This window comes from Parasteatoda tepidariorum, chromosome 2, assembly GCF_043381705.1.
Source record: "Parasteatoda tepidariorum isolate YZ-2023 chromosome 2, CAS_Ptep_4.0, whole genome shotgun sequence".
Taxonomy (NCBI): Eukaryota; Metazoa; Arthropoda; class Arachnida; order Araneae; family Theridiidae; genus Parasteatoda; species Parasteatoda tepidariorum.
Genome location: NC_092205.1, coordinates 48,343,462 through 48,367,113, shown reverse-complemented (window position 1 = coordinate 48,367,113; position 23,652 = coordinate 48,343,462). Strand labels below are relative to the sequence as shown.

The following is a 23,652-nucleotide window of genomic DNA, read 5'->3' as shown; positions in this document are numbered from 1 at the left end:
ATACCGACTTTAGGATTCAAGTCATTCACATCCATTCCTGTTTCTTATAAAACAGCAAATTTGCTTCGCTCAAGAAAATTTTGGAAATAAAATATATTAGGTAGGCAACTGTTATGAAAGAAAGCACTGAAAAATATATACCTTTCGGTAGGGATTACCACTTTGACAACAGCATTCGCTAAAAGCTGCAGAAGATGTCGACACCGAACAAAGTAAGAATAGATATCGATTATTATTAAGAAAAGCAATATAATGAACATAATATAATAAACAAATAAGAAAAAGATATTTAATTATAAAAAGTTATAGTAACTAATCTAAATAATTAATTTTCACCAAACAGAAACTATCATAATTAAAATAAAGTAAATCCTTTATTTAAAAGTGTTCTATAAACCTTACAAAATTTAGGATTATGTTAAAAAGGATTCCCCCCCCCCCTTTAAGAATTAGAAATTAGCTGAACATAAATCCCCCTTTAAGAATTAGAAATTAGTTGAACATAAATCCCTCCCTTTAAGAATTAGAAATTAGTTGAACATAAATCCCCCCTTTAAGAATTAGAAATTAGTTGAACATAAAATCTTTTGACAGTATCCTCTAAACAACTGAAAACAAATTTTAAATTAAATTTTATTTAGTATCGGAAAAAAAATGATGGAAAAAAACAAAAATATATAAGTATTGTTATTTAGTTAGATTATATAAATCACTCCTTTTCCATAAAAGTCAAGTGTTAAGAACAAAAAAGTCATAATAGTATAATCTCAACTTAAAAATATGACACAAATGTCATAATGCTAACTTTAAAATGAATGAAAATGTTAATTGTCAGAGAACTCTTTTTCACTTATTATTATACTAAACAAAATTAATTAATTTTTTTAGCAAAACTGTGTTGTTCATATTTATTAAGAGACGAAAAAAAAAAAAAAAAACAATTACGTAATAAAATTTTTTAACACCTGTATTTTTGTGTTTTATTTGATATTTTCGGATAATCTCAAGTTTTTAAACATTGCTCAAGGGAAGCACATCTTTCACAGAAATTTGAATTTCTTATTTTTAGTTTTGGATGATCTCACTTCTCACACATAACATTTTGTAGCATATAATGATTGGCTTGGTTGCCATAATTCTAATGGAATTTTAACAGTAGCGAATTATATACTCAATTATGATTTTAAAAATGAAAAAGAAGGCTGCTGCCACAATCGATCAGCTGCAGATCAATGCTAAAATAACTATTCTAGACATGAAAATTAAAAGATTTCTAAACATGATACATGAGAATAAGAATAGTGAATTATTCTAAAGAGGATTCTATTGTGAAATGTAAATAGTATCTGAATCAGTTCTGATTGCACATGAAAAATATTTTAATAAAATTATTTGTTTGGAAAGTACATTTCCAACATAAGAAACATAATGTTTCAGATATTAATAAAACTCTTTAAAATAAGGAACTGACAAAATGTTTTAAAATCTGAAAAACAATTGTATGAAAAAATTCAAAAACTTTTTAAAGCTATAAAAAAAATGGATGATTAAGAGAAATTGAAATTTATGTTTTAATTGATAATGAAGTACAATTAAAAATTCTTTGAAAAACTGAAGAAAAAAAAACAGTGAATAGAAATTTATTGAATATAAAATTAAAAAATATCCACAGACTTTGAACAAGTTTTTAATAAAATTTGTAATGCAAACAAGGAAGAAATCGTCAAAATAAAACAACTATCTCGTTAAGTTTAGAAATTTTTTTTTACTAAATTTCAATAAAGTAATAATTGAATTTTAAAATGAAATTTTTATGAAATACTGTTAGAAATAATAACCAAACTCAGCTCATGTATTTATTGAAAGTTGGATATTGATAGACATGCAATAATTTTGCAAATTTTTACACAAGTCCTTTAATGAAAAAGAAAATGATAGTAGAGACTATAAAAACTCAATTTTGAATAAATTTGATATTTTCAAGAAATAAATTTCTATTAGCATGCATATTGTATTATTTAGAATGAATTGGCATCACACACAGTGTATAAATCTAAAACTATTATAATCCACTAATTAATCTTAATAAAACTCAGCAAAAAGCTAAAAACTTGGTTCAACGGATTTTCGTCTTAACTATTAAGATAAAAATGTATGTAAGAAAAGACCAACTTGAATGAGTAATGTAATAAGAGGTGATTAGCTAACAGAAAGCCAATGGGAAAAACCTTTTTTCCTGGTAGTTATTCTCTCTTTCTTCCCATCCAGAAGACATTGTGTGAATTGATTTACTTAGTTGTTTGCATTTGAGAAAATAAAACATTTTCTCATGATTAGCAGTACATAACGAATACAAACACCACGAGTATAATTGAAATTTAGATCGCAGTATTGATACCACTTTTTTTTAAATATTTCTTTTAATTCTTTTTATTATGTATTTAGTAATATGAATTTATAATACTTGGATTGGTTTAACATATATAAAAAGTAAATTTTTAAGATTCATAGTCCAAAGATTTACTTTTGGTTATATATACATTATTCCGAAAGAATTCAAATGGAAACTTTTTATAAAATTTTGCTTTTAAAAATTAGGTTATGAACTTAACATTTCATAAAGTTATCTTTTTAAAATCATTACACTATTATTCTTATTTTATTACAAAAATCACATTCGTACAAGACCTGAACAGAAAATAATTTGATAATTTTATGAAACTCTAATTTTTGAAACTTAAATGTATTTAATATATACCCACTATAGATAAAGAACTGACCAGAAAGATACTACCATTAACATGTTTGATTATGTTCACATTAAATCTGAATTAAAGTTATCTTAATTTCAATATAAACAGAAAAATACACATTTTGTTGGAACAAAAGCAGACAACTATGCACCCAAAATATGCATATTATCCACAATCGAAAAAAACTAAACTTTATTACATGAACCTATTTGTTTATAACTATGTTAAGGGAGAAATAGCTGCGAAAGAAGTGTTACTAAAAACATAAAATAAATAAGAGTTGGTTTCACTATTCAACACCTTATTGTAAACTAAAATAAAAATTTTCATATAAAAACAAAAATTGCTTCTCACACAAATTTTAAACCTTATTGGAATATGATTGTCAGGATATTATATATATTCTATATGCCTGGTTTTAAACAAAATATGTTTCAAGAAACCAAGTAAGACATTACTTAAACATACTTCTGGGAGATTGTTTTCAAGTAATTGAATCATATAACTTTTTCAGATATCAATAGTCTATTTTATAAAATATGAACATTTTCAATTTGATAGCTGAACTTGAAACTAAATTTCAGTTCTGGTAAAAAGTCCATAAAAAAGCATCAAAAGGCTTAAGTAATAAAAAAAGCTAAAGCACTACTTGTCAATAGTGAACAATAAAACACTAGATGATATTGATGAGCAAATACTACACCAAAGAGTAACTATTAACAACAAATTTTCTGTACAAGCACCTTGAGTAAGTAATTCTTGAATCCTAGCAACAAATATATGTATTTTTTTTATCGAAGTCATATATTTTTTGTAAGAAAAAAATCAATTTAAAATTAGGAAAATTTCAGATGTTATGTGGAAAACAAATTAACTGATCAAGCAAAGATGCCATGAATTAAAGTACTTTTACTAATGATTAATGACATATACAGGAACATTCTCACTATCTTTGTTAAATTTAAGTATATATTGCATTCCAGATGATCGTAACAAGTTTCAGTCTTATTAAAATAGACATTAACAAATTGTTTTTCTTTCTTTCAGTAATGGAATAACATCTTAGGAAAACAAAAAATACACATAAGCTTAGTGTGGAAAATCTTAAATATGGAAGTAGTTTTGGTTTCAACAATAAAATATTTCACAATGAACAATATTTTATTTAAGCAGAGACTTGTAAATGCAAATTTATTTCATTAAAATGTCTCATAAATCACTACATAATGCCTAAAAAAGCAAATAATGCTTTGAAAACTCAAAACTGTTGAAATTTTAAAACAGCAAAAGTTATTTGGAAACAAAATACAGGTAATAAAATAACTGAAAGGGCAAGTATATTTCTTTTCATGAGATAAACAAAAGAAAATAATTATTTATTTCAATATGTAAATTTAAAAAATATATATTAATGAAATCTCAAATTTGAATAACATATAAAACCAACACAATTGTTTCAATATGTATGATTTAGAAATATTATAAGTGTAAATAAAATCTTTTTGGTCAGATCTTTATATATATACTTATGTTCAAAAATTACACAAATAATTATTTGTTTACCTTCTCAAAAGACTCTTTAGTTTCTGGCTCTCCAGGCCAAAGTTTATGACGATCTTTTTTATCTAATTGAGCATTAAATGGTAGACCAGATGGTGGTGGTGGGAGAGTGAACTCAACCATTGCAGGAGGAATATAAATAGGATGGGGAGGTATAGGTACAGCTTTACCCCAACCAAGTTTCATTTCAAAACTCATGATGTCTTTTCCTACAATTAAAAATTGATTATACATTTATTGATTATTCACTATTATGTTATATATATATTATGTTTCATCAAAAGAACTAAATAGAATTAATCATTAAATGTCTCAAAAAGAAAATTAACAAAATTAAAATAACTCTAAAGTATATTTAAAATCATTGAAAATATTCGAAACTTGTTCACTATTTAACAAAATTTCTTAAAATTCTGTACACTTTACATGTAATCATTTGATTTGATGACTTAAATTTTTGATTGCCCTTGGCACTAGCAACCCATACTCTAGGCTGCTAAGTATTAGTTTATCTCTTAAATACTGTACACACTAAAGTGAATCACCTTGGAAAAATAAGATTGTATTATTTAAAAAGTAATAAACATTTTAACTATCAATTTACATTCACAGATGGAATAAAATTGGTATAAGGTGGGTTAAAACTGGTAATAATTGAAATTTTAAAATTTTTATTGCAGAATGTTTTTTCAGTAGTTATATGCCTAATGATTAATACTGCAAAATTTGGGCATAATTAAAAAATAACTTATTTTTGATTGAATAAATTTTTTATTATTAAAATGCATATTTATACAAAAACAAAATTAGTATACACTAGAACACTTAATTTATTAAAAGCAAAAAAATTTTAATTTCTGTGATAATTACCATTCAAGTTTTTCATGGCTCTTTCTCCATCTTTTCTGTTCATAAATGCAACAAAACCACAATTTCTCCCCCTTGCTCTCTCTTCATCAGAACGGGGCCACATAATTTTAACACTAGCAAGGGGACCAAATCTGCCAAATACTTCACATAATTGCTGTTCTGTCATCTAAAATTCAAATGAAATTAACCATATTTAAAAGATAAATTTGGAGAAAAAAAAATTGCAAAGATCTCTTTTTACAAAATGTTTTAGATAATTCAAAAGGGTAAAAAAATGTATTGCAACTATTGCTTAACAAGATAAGACAGCAAAGAAAATTATGTTGCTTATCATATAGTAATATTTATGTTCCTATTAAGTATTTTGGAATCAAAGTGATTAATGATATATTTTCAAGAAATATTTTGATTTTAAAAATAATTTAATGACAAAAAATTTTTTTTGTCGATGATTTCATTGCATGTGTGTCATCCACTTTATATAAATTATTTAAAGTACACATTTGATGCAGAGATTGTGACTTGTCGCTCAAGTGAAATGCTTTTAAGAAAATATTTTTGCAGAACTACAAAACAGATTTATAATTATAAAATTCAGTCTAAGTAGAATCCTGATATTCAGATTTCTATTGCATATATAAATACAATTTATAGCATTGAATAATCATATACAGTACTTTTAACTGTATGAATAAATGTACAGAAGGATGAGTACTTATAACAATTATATTTATAAATAGCATAAATTAAGGCAAATAACTTATATATAATATACATAAATACCTTTGGATTTAAGTTTCCTAAATAAAGATTAGTTGTACTAGGATCTCCAGTATCATATGATCCATATGAAGGATACCGGTAATCATCAGCTAAAATAGAAAAATAAGAAAATCAATGGACACAAGCTTCTTTTACCTAAATAACTACACAAAGTTCAAATGTTAGATAAGGCAATTTCAAAAATTTAATAAGAAAGAAAGAAAAATATCCAAGTTTTACCCAGTCTAATTTGTGTTTCAACAGGCTCAACAGGTCGGCCAACTTTAACTTGCTCCTTAACAATGTTTTTCAGCCGATGTCTTTCTTCTCTTTCCTCTTGAATCCTAAACGATACAAATTTGATTTTAAATTTTTATATTAGAGACTAATGCATGGAAATAAACTTGGCATGCTACTTACATCCGCAGTTCTTCTTTAAATAATTCAAGATTGCTTTTCTTTTTCTCTTTCTCCTTTTTCTTATTCTTTATAAGAAAAAAGTTTAAAAATGTAAAATAATACTAAAACTCAATTTTTTTTTTAAAAGTAAGTTTACTTTCTACATTATTTTAGAAATAAATACAATCATTATTATTTTGTTTAAATAATTCTTGATCACCACTGCTTAAATTTCTGACAAAACACCGAGATATTGAAATGGATAGATTTGTTGTAAACTGGAAATACTTAAAAATTTAGCTAATATTTGTAAAAGTGGTTCGAAATTTCTGTTTCAACTGTTTGTATAATATATCATAAAAACTGACCAAAATTTGGATTACAATATGTGAAAAAAAAAAAAAAACACTGCACTATATTTATTCACCCCCTTTTTAAAGAAAAAGAGGTTATTTTGATATAGAAATGGTGAAAAGTATATAATATAAGCGAAAGTAAAGAGACGAAGGAGAAACCTTTAAAACTCTAAATAAATAACTACAGTTCTCTTAATAAAATAAACTAAAAAGATTTTTTCCCTTTAAAAATGGATTGCATGGTCATAAAATTCTAAAAAATCTATACCTATCAACTTTTTATAAATGGAACATTTTTGATCAGTTACTATATTAATTAAATCAAGAAGAAAAAAATAAAACTTTATGATTTAATGACTCTAAAAGTGTATATATATATGTAACATAAAAAGCTTTTATTAATCTTTTTATGTTAGTTTCTTTGCTATAAAACAACTCCTACTTTATTACTAATTAATTATTCTATTTGAAATACTTTCTCACACTTTTAAAAGCCACATCCTGTTTCTAAATCTATTTTTGCCAAAGTATGCATACATTTAAATAAAGATCTTTTTTCCCCTTTTAAGCCGTGGGAATCACTCGAGCAAGTTCATTAACCAATTGTAAGTTCTGAGATTTCCCTCTTTTCCCTAAATAGAGACATTTTAGGATTTTTTTGCAAGATTTTCCCTACCAGAAAGACTGTTTGCTGATGGAGTAAACATCACTTCTTCGCTCTCACTCAACTAAGAATGTTCAAATAAAAGTTACTCTGATTTAATTAAAATCCTGTGTCTGTTTTCCTGCTCGGTCCGACTGCAACATTTTACATATATATATATGAATTATATAGTACGAAAATTTTTTTTTTACTCAACTTAGACTTTACAGAACGCAACAATTAATGTCTGCATCAATAATATTTTTATTACAAAATGTGCATCAAACTAAATGCTAAAAATGAGCAACATTAAAATGAGCTAAAAAAATGAGCAACAATTCAAGAAGAGCAACTGAGCAACAAAAAAAGAAATGAGCAACGTTTTGTTGCTCTTTCAAAATGTTAACAAACTTTTGATGAGCAACATTTTATATTTTACACCTAAAACTTTCTAAAATGCGAGAGTCAGAAGTGTAAGAAATTCTGCATCTATTAAGTCAACATAGAACTGTTAGCATAATTTTGCACAAATTTATTTGAGTACTAATTTGACGATTAATTATATGGATATAAAGAATACAAACAACATCAAAGCTACTAATAATAAAGAAATACTACTTTTGACACTACAATATTATATCTTTTATATTTACAATAAAATGTTTTAAATTTACTATTACTGTCTTTTCTTATGGCAAGAAAGATATAAACTATGTAAAAATAGAAAGAAATAATAAATAAATAAAAAAGATTAAAATCATACCTGACGTTCTATTCTTTCTGCTTTTTCTTTTGCAGTTTCTGGTTTTTCTTCAGGTTTTTTAATATTTTCTGCTATTTTTGGGGGCTTATATAATTTTCCAGTTTGAACAGTAGGCTTCTCTTCTAAAAATATAATTTATTTCTAACTCTCGAGATACAACAACAAAAGCAATTACAATAAAAGTAATAACAAAAGTAATAAAAACATTTGTTCATTACTGACCTCCAGAACCTGCATTAATGACAGTTCCTCTAACAAAAAGTTTGCCATGTTTTACTGGTTCATCAAATGATGCCAAAAATTCTTCATAGACTTCAGCTGCAGCTTTTTCTTCTTCCTATAAAAAAAAAAAAAATTTAAAATATTTTACCTTTTTTATTGCGTCGTACATGATAAAAAATGCAATTAAGTTGTGATGGAAGTTCATTAAAATTTAAATCACCATCTGTACAATGTCTTCAATCAAGAAACTATTGGTCATTAAAACTGCTATAATCATGATGCTGTGACATAAAATAATCCATAATTTGCAAATTTTATAGGGTCACTTGAGATAAAGTAGGTACATGGGGTAAAGTAGTATATGTTAAAAAATATATATTTTCTGCTCTTAAGTTCTTATAATTTATTTAATATTTTAAGAGACATTTACGGATTTCTGGCAGGCATTTTTATTTCAATTTTGGAGACTGATAAAAAAATTTTATGTTTACAAACTACCTATCTGTTTATGATTAACTCATAAAGTATGTTAGTTTAAACTGTAGATGAACTTTCTTTGAATATCTTTAAAAAGTGTCAAAAAACTATTAGATTAAGTTCAAACTGGTAGAGAGATATCTAAAGAACAGATTAACAAGAAAATTTAAGAATTAATTTTAAAATTCTATTTATTAAGAATTGTTTTCTGAGGCAGGGTAAAGTGGGTATATGGTTAGGCTCAGATAAGTGCTGTATGATAGGGGTATTTTTTTATTTTAATTTATTATTATTATTATTATTTTTTTAGTGTTTTAGCTCTCATAAGTTTCTAATGCTCTATATTTTATAATAAAACAGCTAAAAAATAATAAACTTGTTTGATACATGAACATGAACATAGTTATTTTAATGTTTAAAAAAAATTCCTTTAAATTTTATTTTTTTAAAGCGAAGAATGATAGAGGGAATAACAATAACATATTATACAATTAGAAAAATGAAAAAAATTGCATAATGGTACAACTTATTGAGCATATTTAAGATAAAGATGACTTTTCATGCAAGTTTCTGCTTTCTGTAATACAAAACAATTTCTTTAAAGTAACTAAATTCAATTTAGAGCGGCAGAGGAGATGGGAATTAATGTTGTAAAAACTTAGTACACGGAAAAATGTAAATCTGCAAATGATCAGATAACAAAGCTTACTGCAGATCATTTTGATTTTGAAAGAGTGCATGGTTTCATCTACCTTGGCTCCATCATTACCGATTTAGGAAGTAACTCCAAAGAAATACATGCAAAAATTCTTTAAGGAAACGAGTTATACTTTTTAAGCTGTTACTCTTTTGAAAAATCAGCTGCTTATAAAATCTTTAAAAATGTGACTTCATAAAACTATTATTAGACCAATTGTGACATATGGAAGTGGACAATCATCCTAAGGTCTTCCTAGGAAAAATCTAGGTCTTCATTTAATATAATTTGCGTAGCTCTCTGACTCACATTTTTTTCAACTGCCATTTTATAAGCAGAATGTTGTAGATTTCTTCAATTTTTTCACTAATTCTATTAATGTGCTCTTTTGTACTAATTGAGAGCGGACGACCAGTCCTGGGTCGATCTTTACAGCTATTAGTATCTAATTATCGATTTATAGTTTCATCTATTAATGTTCCATTAAACCCAAGAGGTTTTAATTACTTAAAGATTCTACCTGCAGAAAATTTGCAATCGAAAAGAAATAGCATAAAATTCACGATCCTTCTTTAAACTAATTCTAAATATTTAACTTTACACAACACAAAAATCGTCTGCACTTATAGAAAGTGTCACTCACAGAAGTAGTGAGAGAGTAATTGTTTTACTATACAATTAATTCTTATTTTTTAGAGAGTTACAGTATTTAGTAGCCACAATGTAGAGTTCAGCAATATATACTGCATTCAAAGTGAAACCTAATTTTGATAGCCATGTACATTAACTCTTTAATTTAATAATATGATAAAATTTTTTAAAGCATTTTTTTAAAAATATCATGATACATTTATTTAAGAGCATTGTTATTTCTAAAACAATATTTGTACATGTTTTTTAGTGAAATATAAACTAATTTCAGAACTACACCCACTTTACCCCAGGGTATATCAAAACATGTTCTTTTGAATGCATTATTGTAAGAAAATAATCAAACAAAATGGATAAGTTATGCTTCATATTTAATCTATATGAATCCAATGTATATAAAATGTATCAAAATTTACAGTTAAACAAATTTAATGGTTTGGTTAAGCAGCTTTCTTTTAAAAAAGCTAATTTTATACCCACTGTACCCTACCTGACCCTATAAGACTAATAGTAACCGACCTCACCCACTGTCACGTGAACTAAACACTACAAAACTACAGAAAGTAAAATCAAAACTAAAAAGATTGATAGCACATAGGAAAAATCCCAAAATCGAAAAGATGATAAAAATAAAACAGAATAAAAATTAAAAGTGCTTAAAACATCTAAGTGAATAAAATTAACCAACAATAAAAGCGTCGAAAATACAGGTAAAAACACATAAAAGGTCAGGTAAAATATCAAATGGTAAAAATATGAAAAATCACATTAAATACAAATAAGACTAAAATAAGATTAATACAATAATTAAAATAGTTGACTAAAAGTTCAAGTATCCCCCTTTCAAGGCTAAGTGCCTCTAAGATTAAAAATGTTCAAAGGTAAACCTTAGTTTCTCTAAAAAGGAGAAACACTCAAAGATAACACCAGGTAAGACAGAGGGTGCTGAAGTTCACCAAGGTCAAGATTCAAGGTAAAATACTAAAAGCAAATATTAAAACCAGTAAACCAAAAGTTTAAAAAATAAAACCAGATAAAATTAGTCAGGTGTACTCTCAGGGGCAAGCAGATCATCAAAATACTTGACCCTATAAATGATATGTTATAAAAACCAGTGTATGTAATGCAATACAAAACATGCAAGAGTAACACTTTTTAATGTCTGCTAAACAAAACAGAGTAATTTTTTTTAACTTAGTGTAGCAGTTATAATATAAGGAATGACATCTGACAGCATTAACAAAGTTTCCAATATTCAATCGGCCTTGAATTTATAACTGAAGCAGTCATTACCCCAAATAAGTTTTATTTAAGTTTTTGTCACAAGAAATAATTGACTATTTAGAAAAATATATTTTATTTAAATGCAATATGCATAAGATATGTACTTACAGAGCATTTAAGTTTGGGAACTTTAGATTTGTCTACTTCTGGTGGTTTAGGACCTTTAACTCCTACAGGATATATATTAAAAGATTTCATCTTCTGATTCTAAAAAGAAAGAGATTGACATCTTTCAGTGGACTATAAATAAATGATTAAAAAAACAATGCAAAATGTTTAGCTTTAAATTGATCCATATTAATTTAGTGTGAAACATAATTAAATACAATATTTTAGATAATAATGGCTACAGGGTCCATAGCCAGATTTGTCAACAAAAAATAAGCACTCAAAAAATATTCGATTATTTTCATCTCTGTAGCCCATAAGAATTTTTTTTTTTAAAAAAAGGAAAGTACTTTTTTTTTTAACCTTACTTATACAAAGAAAAAAAAAATTCCTTTGAAGTCTAAGTCAAAATTTGTTTCGGAATACTTATTTTTATTCATAGAAGAGTTAGGATGCCTATCGTAACTTTTAGTACTTTTCGTATCAGAATATATGATCTTTTTTTAAGAAAAAAAATTCTTTGAAGTCTATGTTAAAATTTGTTTCAGAATACTTATTTTTACTCATAGAAGAGTTTGGATGCCTATCATAACTTTTAGTACTTTTCATATCAGAATATATGATCTTTTTTTTAGAAAAAATATTCCTTTGAAGTCTATGTTAAAATTTGTTTCAGAATACTTATAATTACTCATAGAAGAGTTTGGATGCCTATCATAACTTTTAGTACTTCTCGTATTAGAATATATGATCTTCTCGCACACAAAATCATCCTCACTACCACTCATTTAGTTACTGATTGCTAATAGTGAAAAGTTTGTATACCATATTTCACAATACCATTTGCATGCAGTCTTAGCTTTGGGAAACTTTTTGAAGAAAAAATCCACTTTCCATTTACAATTGGAAATAGTACAAGGTATCTTTCTAACATACAAAACATATTAATATATTTTGTAAATTATTAGCAAATTTACAGAGTAAAATTATTTCTATACAATAAGACCAAATTTGGTTCACTTATATTTACAATCTAAATATATTATAATCATAAATAAATTAACAAAAACATAAGCTACACTTCAAAAATACTTTCTCAGCATGTAAAACAACATAAATATAGAACTTGATATATAAGTGCGCAACTACACAACAATAGTACAGACAAATCAAATTTTTACTTTAGAGGAAGAATCATTTCCTTTCGATTCAGCCATTTTTAACTTTCAAATCTATGTTCCGGAAAACCCTGGACAAAAATAAAAAAATTAAAATTAATACACATTTTTCTTAGGGAAAATATGTTTTACAAATTCATATTGATTCTTTGTTATGACATAAATGAAATAGAAATATGACAAAAATCTAACTTTATATCAAAATTGCAATTGTATGAAAGTTCACAAGGCTTATACTAAAAATTAAGAATATCAAACAGTTTGCTTTGAGCATGTAAGATTTAAAGATTGGGCACCTCTGACGAGCAAGGCACGTCGACCAGAGGTCTATTGTACCCGAACCCCATGATTACCATGAAAGCCCTATAGCGAGATGAAATTTAACAGACACCTTACAGGAACGTCTTGCAGTTCCCAGGCGTTTTGAGCATGTAAAGATTTTGGGCAAACTTTTCTAATCATGCATAGTAACGTCATTCAATATTAAAGTTAATAACCATCCATCTATTCCATGTATAGAGGTAGCAAAAGATTTTCAAATTAATATGTGTCATTGATGCTTAATAAAATATGGTAATAGGGACTTAATGGGAACTATTCTATTAATTAATTAAGCACAGCTGTCATTAATAATGATTTGGTTATTTTTATGGCCCCCGAAAATGGAAGAGTACCAAAACTGGTTTATTGTGCCGATAAGCATCAACATTAAAAAGTTAATAGGTAAGATACAACACATCATTAAAAAAAAGAAGACATTCATAAATCCCAGTATGGGATAAACAGATATCCATAATATAAATAAATGTGTGAATGCTGTTTGTGGAAAATTTATCACTATCATGGAATTTTTTTAATTATTACTCTTTATAGAGAGTATGAAGTAACTAACTATAAGGTAAAACACGGTAAGTCAATAACTAATAGTAAAAGCTACTAAAATTTAAAAAAAAAATTATGCTGGTATTTATGAGAGTCAAAATAGTTTTATAAAAGTAAGATACGTTTAAAAGAAGAAAAAAAATCTGTGATTTTCAAACAAATTTCATGAAATTTAGATGACAGCAAAAGGGTTTGAACTTTAAGAGTCAAGAAATTACTTGCAAACAGTTTTTTAATTGAGATTTTGTGTTTACAGAAAATTTTTCATTTTTTCATAATATCAAAATAATGTTAAGGAATTTTAATTATCATACAGTGGCCTTTGGTAGGATGAGTATCAAAAACAGGTAATAATTGGCAAGAAACTTATTTAAGTTATTGATTAATAATCAAAACCCTAAACTTATTGCCGGCTAATACAAAAAAAAAAAAAAAAATCAACCATCAGAGATCAGGCTATTTTAGATACATTCATTTATATAGAAACAAATGCATAACTATTTAAACATAAATTTCATGAAAAATAAAATCAAATTTAAATAAAGTAGCATTTTTACAACTTGTTAAACTTTTCCACAATCCTATTAAATAACATGAAAGAATTTTTAAATCATAATATTTTGTTTTCTTTCCTAAAAATAATTTTTAAAAATTAATAATTAAATTGAGCTTAGCACTTTGTTTTTTAATCAATTTTGATATCATTAATATTAGAATTCATTCTTATTGCCGTAAAAGTTTTGTGATAAAGTGCTTGAAGTTGTAAAAATTGTTGTCTTGCAAAATGTATCCAAATTGATAAAAACATAGTCTAAACATCTAAAGTCCCTTGAAAATGTAAAACAAATTTGAAATTTTAACATTAAACAAGTTTTTAGAAATTATTTGTCAAAAACTTTGAATCAAGAGAGGTTAATTTTAAGCTTAACTATTCACAATATTTTAATTTCGGGGATATTTATGTATCGGTATCTGTTTTTTCTCTACAACCTTCACCAAGGTACTAAATAGTCTTTTGATAAAAAAAAAAAAAAAATATGTTGTGGTTTTCCAATGGTCGGCTATGAGTTAAACTTTTCAAGATTCTCCTCCTTTCTCCTTTTGCGATTTTTTTTTTCAGTTCGTCATTGGCCGCTGCTCGGAATTCGCCAAAACTTAGCAATTACTTTGGGGTAGGTACCTATACAAAATTCTTTTCTTAATTTTGGTAGTTGAAAAATTCAAACACCCTTTAAAAGTTTTTTGAGAGTTAAATATTTTTAACAAAATAAATTTGTATAAAGTTAGTTTGACTACATGCGTATGATGAAATACTATAGCTTTAGCATACAATCATTTATTTTTACTTTATAATTATTTTAATAAATAAATATCTATAAACACAAATTTTTTTTCATAGAGAGAAAAATCAACAGCACAAAATAAGGTTATATTTTCAATATGAAACTAAGGTTTAAAGGTTTGCAATAAACTTTCGTTAATTAATATATAACCACCAATTAGAAAACACTTGCAACTTATTTTGTACTAATAACATTATGTAATTTCAGCCTTTATAATAAAATTCACAAAGCCATGAATTTCTTAAATTAGGGTGCAGAGGTTATTTTAGCCTATTTAAGAATAAATTTTTCACGCCAAATTAGGTAAAAAATAGTTTTAAGCTTCTGATCCAAACTAATTATTTAAAAACTTAAAGGAAATAATTTTATGAACAAATTTTCAGGGTGTTAACTTTGAATTTATATTAGTCGATTTTTGAAAAATTGTTGACATCAGCAACAGGGAGAAATTACGTTACAAAAAGCACAAAATGAAGTCTTAAAGAAATAAAAGGTAAATGTTTACTACTAAAATAAAATAAAAAATCGCACACATAAATAAAATTAAAGCATACTACAAATAAGCCGTGTGATTACTGTGTGAGAACAGTAAAGCTGTTTTTTTCCACAAAAGCAGGCATTAAAAAAGTGTGTCAAACATATATAAGATGATTAGAAATCACTGTTAATTAATTTTACTGGATACGTTATTGAATAAACAAACCTTTTTACAAGTCAAACTCTTTTCATATTAGCTAACTATATTTCACATAATTTGTAAAAAAACTTAACAAAACAATAACAATCTCGAAATGTATGAGTTGCCATCTGATTATCTAAAAGAGTACACATATCGTCAGTAGCCAAGTGACTAACGAGCATCATAAATAATGAATGATATAGTAAAAAAATACTTCAACTTTTTTTTAGCAATCTAAATTTAAAGCAAAATTAAGCTGTTGTTGTAGTATAGTTCATTTACGTCGCACTAGAGTTTCACAATGGGCTATTGGTGACGGTCTGGGAAACATCCCTGAGCGTTGATCCGAAAACATGCCATCATAATTTTGATCCTCTGAAGAGGAGATGGCACCCCCGCTTCGGTAGCACGACAACCTGTATGCGAAGTCGAGCTCTTTGCGGTAGAACAGTTTAACGAGGACCAATACCGCACACCCTTGGTCCCTACGCAGACTGATCCAAGTGGTCACTGACCGCAGCCAGTAATGCTTGACTTCGGTGATCTGCTGGGAACCGTGCCTTAACGATCTCTCCACTGCGGGAGGAGCGAAATTAAAATCGCTTAAAATTAAAGCAAAAATTTAATTAAAAAAATTATATTGACAAAATAAGCAAAAAGTAAAATTTTACATTAAGGTGTCCAAAGTGTGGACTGCTCTCTTGACCATACCATTGGTACTATTTTTCCTAGCCTTCAGCTACCCCATATGTTTTGGGGGACAGAAATATTTATCTGTCAAAAGAGAAGTATCTCTTTTAGTTACCGTTACAGTGGTCACTTGTGACTAAGCCACGGCGGTGGAGTGGCGTCGTCCACGTCATATACAACCACAAACCCGTTTGCAGGGCGGGTTTGTGCTCACACTGAGAGAGAGAAAGTTACATCTATACCTACTGTGTTATTCGAACCCACGACCACTGGCTCTGTAGTCCAGTACAGTAACACCACTAAACCAGTGATCAGCTATGTATATATATATTATACAATATATCAAAAAGATATAAATAAAAATTTTTGCTATTTGCTACGTTTAAATAACGAAAACTGACACTTTTTACTATATTTTTTATATCTTTTTGCTTATATATATAGATTTAGGTCTGAAATTTTTTTTTATTCACCAATGAGTGTTGTGTATATAATTGTCTAATTTAGTTGTATTTTTATTCTTTAAAATTTGAATGATCCAGTCATATTTAGGATGTCTGTCAAAGTATTCATATTTTTTTCTTTCACATTTTATTAATATTTATAGATAATTCACAAGGCCATTCGCATTCAATCCTATTGCCCTAAGTATACATATGTAGGTTTAAAAAATTGGCAATTTCATACAGTGGAAGTTCTCCCTAGTTCTGAATTGTAATATCTATATAATCGATTAAAAGTTATTTTGATTTCCAATTTATGTTATCCGTCTTTTCCAAAATAAATGTGTAAGCTCATAGCTAGAAAATTTTGTATTTTATTTTCAGCTTATTGTATATTTTGTTTAAAGATAAGTTATCTAAAAAAATAAATATTACTTTAATTTTTTTAACGAGTTAAATTTTCATTGCAACTTTTTTTTCACGCTAACGTATTCTTTGTTAATTTCAGATGGGAAGTTCGTTACAAATTAATCGTTTCCTTAAAAAACTAATATTTAACAATAAAACTACAAGTACTAACATATCACCCTATAATATCAGTAAATCAAAAATACTGTAAAATCTAAGAAAAAAAATCCTCTGATCTAACATGCATTTTTGGAAACTTACAAGTTTTATTAAAAAAAAAAAAAAAGCCTAAATTTGAAAATGCAATTTAAATTGTTCATGACTACATGGATAATTTTCTGTTCGAATTTGTTCAAAGTAGTTTGTTTCATAAAACTTATGTAATTGATTATTTATTTAAAAATTCAGTAATCTGTTAATAAACATTCTCAAGAAAAAAATTATTAGGATTATTTTCTGAATTATAATTAACTTAGTTTATTAGTTATGAAAAAATGACATGACAGAAAGGGCTTGCAATTTGCTGCTCGGGCAGATCATTTTCAAGATATTTGGATATTGACCGATAGTCGTGCCTCAATCCAGCATATCTCTAATTGGGATATTATCGGAGATCAGACCAGCCTTGATATTTTAGACCTATTTGACAGGCTTTCATCCAACCATTCTATACACTTTCAGTGGATTCCCTCACATGTTGGAGTTGATGGGAATGAGAGGGCTGACTTCCAAGGCCAAATCCGCTGCCGAAGAAGACACTGATCATTGTGGGAAGCTTACCTTTAGTGAAATTTCTTCCCTGGCAAAAATGAAATTAAACAAGACCATAAGAACTCCTCCCAACCACTCTTGGTATTTTGCNAAAAAAAAAAAAAAAAAAAAAAAAAAACGGGTGAATTTTTCAATCTTAGATCGAGAGCCTTTTCAGGCTTCTTGAGTGGACACACTATAATCCTATCTTTCAAATGGGTTCAAAAAACCTATCCTGAATGCCATTGGTGCTCGACAGACATGGCCTCCTCTGAGCATATTCTGACTTGTTTGGGGTTCGGTAAAGATGAGGTCCTAAGAGACTCCAGTCTTTTTATGGACTTCCTGGAGGTGTTCGGATTCATGGGAGTCCGAGATTAGCAACAACAACAAAAATGACATGTATTAAAGATATCGGCTGATAAGTATCTTTAGCATACTATATAAAAATTTTGAGTATTCATAATTAAGAGCATTTGATAAGAAAATTAGTATGCTATTTGCAATGGTGAATACAATATGGGATTTATAATACAATACAGTATATATTTTATTATAATTAAAAAATTTATTAGAATTTTAAAATAAAGCCTACTAATTTTTTGTGTTAAACATCGAGAGAAACTCCGTTTTTAGAAAAATTTCAAAACATATTCATTCCATTAATTTTTATTTCCAATTTTTTCGTTTATTATTATCACTTTAGGTAACCCAAAGGTGAGCAGTGCTCTTAAGGTAGACCACCTCCTAAAAAAAGAATCAATATTATTTTTAATCACTATATAGTGCTACTGCATTTTAAATAATCCATAAACAGAGCAAGTGGCCGAATTTGAATTGTTTAGTATAATCAGGGATGATTCTGAGTCCAACTTAAAAATCATGAAAATTTCTTGAGTAAAATCATTAATAACGCATTTAAAAAATTAAATGTCCTTATAAATTTAGATCATTGATATTTTCAAAAGAGATTGAGTTCTTTTTCAAAAGTTTCATAAATTATACAATCTAAGACGTTCAAATGTGATTAACAAAATTTATGTCAAGTAATCATTTAAAAAACCGGCATAATATTCAGTACAGTAGTATTTCTGTAACATAAATATAAGATTTATAAAATGATGAAGACTTAGAAAAAGTTGAGATTTAAGTACAAGGAATTGATTTTATGAAGCAAATATTACTTTATCTATATGCTTCATAACTGCAATTAAATCGAATTTACTTCAAAACATTCATTAAATAAAAGATGTTACATGATATTTTAATTAAAGGCTGCTATTTAAGTTTATTATTATTAAAAAACATTAGCAACAACTCAGGATTCTAATGCTGAGAGAATAAAAGACAATTTATAACCAATAACCAACATTAAAACTTCTACTAAGATGTGTTTACAAGAATGCATTTTAATTTTAATCCACAACTTTTCAATATTGGAACTTATTTTACAGGCATTACATAAGTGTAAAAACAGAAAAACTGCATTTTAAAATATTTTGAAAATAAAAAAAACATTTCAGCTTCATTAAATTGTGTTAAGTCTAATGACATTTCTGCGAAAGTTTTTACTTATAATGGAAGCAAGATTTTCCTCAGTGAGAAATGGTCTATGTTCAGTCAGTCACTTTTTACATATGCTGCAAAAATAAATGCACCAGTATGAATTAGAAAGTTTCTTTTGACATGTGCAACAAGAATTAGGTTTCTCATCTGGGTCAATGAAACAATGATTAGTTCGATTAGCTCTTGTTAAGAAAGACTTATTACAGATGCTACAAGAATATGGTTTCTCAACCACTATGAACAAGAGTGTAAATATTCAGATCACTATTATTTAAAAAAAAAACTACTTCATCACATACTTCAAAGACATGCTGTGTCGCTAGTAGGAACAACACTGTATTTAGTCAGATGACATTTCTGAGAAAAAATCTTATTACGTTATGGTACAACAACAAAGCTTCTCACCAGTGCAAACACAAACATCAATGTTATAAGAATGCAGGTTTTAACCAGGATGAATAAAACTATGATAAGTTGGATGCGTTTTAAGTAAAAAAAAAGACTTTTTTTATACAAGTATATGGCTACTACACAGTATGAACATGAATGTGACGAGTTAGGTAATCCTTTCTTGAAAAAGTCTTATTACATGAAAAAGGTTTTTCACCAGTATGAACACAAATGTTCTTATTTAAAAGAACCATTTGTGAAAACTTTTATAACATATACTACAAGAATTAAGTTTATTCCCCAGCATGAACATGACTGTGTCTAGTCAGTAGACGTCTCTTTGAAAAACCCTTATTACATATACTACAAGAATAAGGTTTTTCACCAGTATGAACACGACTATGTTGAGTCAAATTAGATTTAGTTGAAAATTTCTTATTACATTTACTACAAGAATAAGGTTTCTCACCAGTATGAACACGACTATGTTGAGTCAAATTAAATTTGAATGAAAATGACGCATAACATATACTACAAGAAAAAGGCTTCTCACTTGTATGAACACGACTATGTTGATTCAAATTACTTTTTACTGAAAATCTCTTATAACATATACTACAAGAATAAGGCTTCTCACCTGTATGAACACGATAATGTTCAGCCAGTATATTTCCAGATGAAAAACTTTTATTACATATACTACAAGAAAAAGGCTTCTCACCAGTATGAACACGACTATGTTGAGTCAAATGACCTCTTCGAAAAAAACTCTTATCACATATACTACAAGAATAAGGTTTCTCATCAGTATGAAGACGACCATGTTGAGCCAAATTAAATTTATCTGAAAATCTTTTATTACATATAGTACATGAATAAAGCTTTTCACCTGTATGACCATAGCTGTGCCTAGTCAGTTGAATTGTTCGTGAAAAACTCTTATTACATATATTACAAGAATAAGGCTTCTCACCCATATTAACAAGATTGTGCTTAGTGAGATCTCTTTTGTGAAAAACTCTTATTATACTCTTCTTATGCTACAAGAATAGGATTTCTCATCAGTATGAAATTTGCAGTGTTCAGTGAGACTACTTCTTTTTGAAAAAATATAGTTACATATATTACAAGAATAAGGTTATCTTACAGTATGTAAAACACTTTTACAGTATATGTTTACTTTTCTGAGAAACAATTTCATCATAAGTGCAGATAAATTGTATGTAGTTGAGTAGAATAACAATCATAAATATGCTGCAAAAAATGAAGACATATATCCACTTTGCAATGATATTAAAAATAGAAATGCATAAATATAAGAAAAAAATACAGATTTTTTATTCAAAATAAAATTTTTGCTTTTTCCTTTTTATTTGAAACAAATAGCTATAACTAGATAATAGAAAAATAATTAGCCATTAATTAAAATGAATGCAATAATTCAGAATAATTTTCACTACAAAAGTAAGTCATTTAATAGTATAAAGTGGCCTTCAACAGCACATAATTCAAAATTATAATGTTGTATCAAATAATTTACTTTGACTAAATTTTTTAAATAAGCAAAATAAAATTGTGTAGAAATATGATCACTTTATAACATGAATATGATTTATTAATAGGTTCTGTGAAAGGATCAATTTAAATTATACTGAGATGAAATTTTTTCCCCCCACAAATTTTAACAATATTTCTATTTTACCATAAATACAAAACTAAATTAAATTATTTTACTTTATATTTTTTTTACACAAAAAACTGCAGAAACAACCTCTTTATCTAGGAAATTCTTTTAAATTTAATAAACTATGAATGAATGCATTCTTAGACATACTGCAAAATGAATGCTATTTGTTATTACAAAAACTTGTTACAAAAATAAACAGTAATGCTATTTACTATTATGAATATGAAAATATCAAATTAGATTTCGTCTACAATTTATTTCATATGCCCATCGCAAAAATATGGTACACAATATATATTTTTAAGTCAGACAATATATTTTTATTTTCACTGACTTAAAAGATTTTGACATTACAAATATATATATACATTAAAAAAACTAAATTGCTAATTTTTGTATCAATGTTTCATCATACACGATAAATGCATGCTTTCATAAATTAACATAAATATGAGAGGGTCAAAAAAATTTAATTTTATCTAACAATTTTAAATTTTACAAACTGCATATAAAATACATTTTCTCAGTGTCAAGAAAATCACAATCTCAATTACTTGTATATAAATATCAAATTACATGTGCTTTATGAACGCAAGAGACAGTTTAATTACTTGCAATTACAATCTATTTTACAGTTTAATAATGCACTACACGGAAAAGTTCGTATAAAGTGTTAGATAATTACGAATTTCATTCATCATGCTTGCTTAAATAAATTATTCCTATATTGCAAACATAAAAAATTTAAATGAAATCACTTGTTATTGCATACTTTTTACAGAACTATCATCAATTACACTTGTAAACTTTTAAGCATAGTGCAAACATTAAATTTCTACGAAAACATTTCTCTCTTAGAACATCATTGCAACTGTGTGTCACACTTGGCGGAGATACTTTTTACCGTTAGTGTCGCTACAAAGAATGTTATTGTCCACACAAAAAGATATTGCCTTCAATAATAATATCTCTTTCTGCCAGTAATCTATCTTAAACGAATCGAACAGAAAACACGCTTTTTTTTCAATATTTAGGCACGCACAACAGGAATTTTATTTACTGTCAGTACAAAGAAAATGTTATTTTATCATTCCATCGATTTTTGTTTTCAGTATAACGAAGATAATATCATATGAATACTATTTGCATGGAAATAGTTTTATTACATCCTGTCCCCAAGTACGGATAAATCTTCTAAATCCAAATGTCACATTAAGTGAAATACAAATCAAAAACAATTTTCTTTACACATATTTAGTTGCGAAAGTCTTCTTCAGTTTATGCAAGATAGTATTGTTTAAATTAGTTTATAGTTAGACTTATTTAAATTCTAACAGTAACCATGACAGTAACATTTGTTTTATTGTGGGTGGTGAGGGATGTATAAGACTGCGACGAGCTCTCTGCGTTAGCTTATAGCTTTGCATTTCCATTATTATAGTTTAGGGTGGAGGCTTGATAGATAGCTGGAGGTTGTTGCAGTAAGTCAGAAGCGGTTTGTTGTTGTTGTCATCGCAACGCTCGAAGATGGACGCTCGAACGATGGGGAGAGACCGGTTTCATGCCTTTGGCCCTTCTCCCTTCCTTCTCCCCCTCTTTTCAGTTGTATGCGAATGTACTGCAATATTTTCCCTTTTCTTAATATTTTTCATTTTTATTTGTTGTTGTTAATTTACGTCGCACTAGAGCTGCACAATGGGCTATTGGCGACGGTCTGGGAAACATCCCGGAGGATGATCTGAAGACATGCCATCACAATTTTGATCCTCTGTGGAGGGGATGGCACCCCCACTTCGGCAGCCCGACGACCTGCGCGCGAAGTCGAGCATTTTACGGTAGCACAGTTTAACGAGGACCAATACCGCACACCCTCGGTCCCTACGCAGACTGATCCAAGTGGTCACCCACCCGCACACTGACCGCAGCCAGTGATGCTTGACTTCGGTGATCTGCTGGGAACCGTGTCTTAACGATCAGTCCTCTGCGGGACTATTTTTATTTAATAAAAATATTTTTTGAAATTTCCGTGATGCTTTTCTTTAGAACAATGTTTAATGTAGTTTTCTAACTTAAAAGATTTTAATCTACATG

General features: G+C 27.6%; 2 protein-coding genes across 3 annotated transcripts in view; both read right to left on the bottom strand.

Moving 5' to 3' along the window:
- LOC107437920 (U2 snRNP-associated SURP motif-containing protein) overlaps positions 1-15,780 on the bottom strand; it is a 33,776-nt gene extending 17,996 nt beyond the window's left edge. Inside the window, exons 1-11 of one of the 2 annotated variants that reach the window (XM_016050066.3) lie at positions 15,652-15,780; positions 12,727-12,794; positions 11,546-11,644; positions 8,329-8,443; positions 8,107-8,228; positions 6,366-6,430; positions 6,186-6,289; positions 5,967-6,055; positions 5,184-5,349; positions 4,317-4,522; positions 142-185 (exon numbers count right to left, since the gene is read on the bottom strand). In XM_016050066.3, the coding sequence (XP_015905552.1) occupies positions 142-185; positions 4,317-4,522; positions 5,184-5,349; positions 5,967-6,055; positions 6,186-6,289; positions 6,366-6,430; positions 8,107-8,228; positions 8,329-8,443; positions 11,546-11,644; positions 12,727-12,762 (1,046 nt within the window). In that variant the 5' untranslated portion in view covers positions 12,763-12,794; positions 15,652-15,780. Of the gene's footprint in view, positions 1-141; positions 186-4,316; positions 4,523-5,183; positions 5,350-5,966; positions 6,056-6,185; positions 6,290-6,365; positions 6,431-8,106; positions 8,229-8,328; positions 8,444-11,545; positions 11,645-12,726; positions 12,795-15,502 lie in introns of both variants that reach the window. The other variant, XM_043038719.2, reaches the window with a different exon arrangement.
- A 3,527-nt stretch (positions 15,781-19,307) lies between these two features.
- On the bottom strand, positions 19,308-23,097 carry LOC110283126 (zinc finger protein 570-like). The gene is made up of 2 exons (XM_071177556.1): positions 20,038-23,097; positions 19,308-19,881 (listed from the first exon to the last, which is right to left on the bottom strand). Exon 1 carries the CDS (start codon positions 20,849-20,851, stop codon positions 20,168-20,170), a length of 684 nt encoding a protein of 227 aa, XP_071033657.1. The 5' UTR covers positions 20,852-23,097; the 3' UTR covers positions 19,308-19,881; positions 20,038-20,167.
- Positions 23,098-23,652: the final 555 nt, after the last annotated feature.

What these genes read in the sequence shown, in the direction of transcription:
- LOC110283126 (XM_071177556.1), bottom strand. Translation starts at nt 20,851, where the DNA reads ATGGGTGAGAAGCCTTATTCTTGTAATATATGTAATAAGAGTTTTTCA.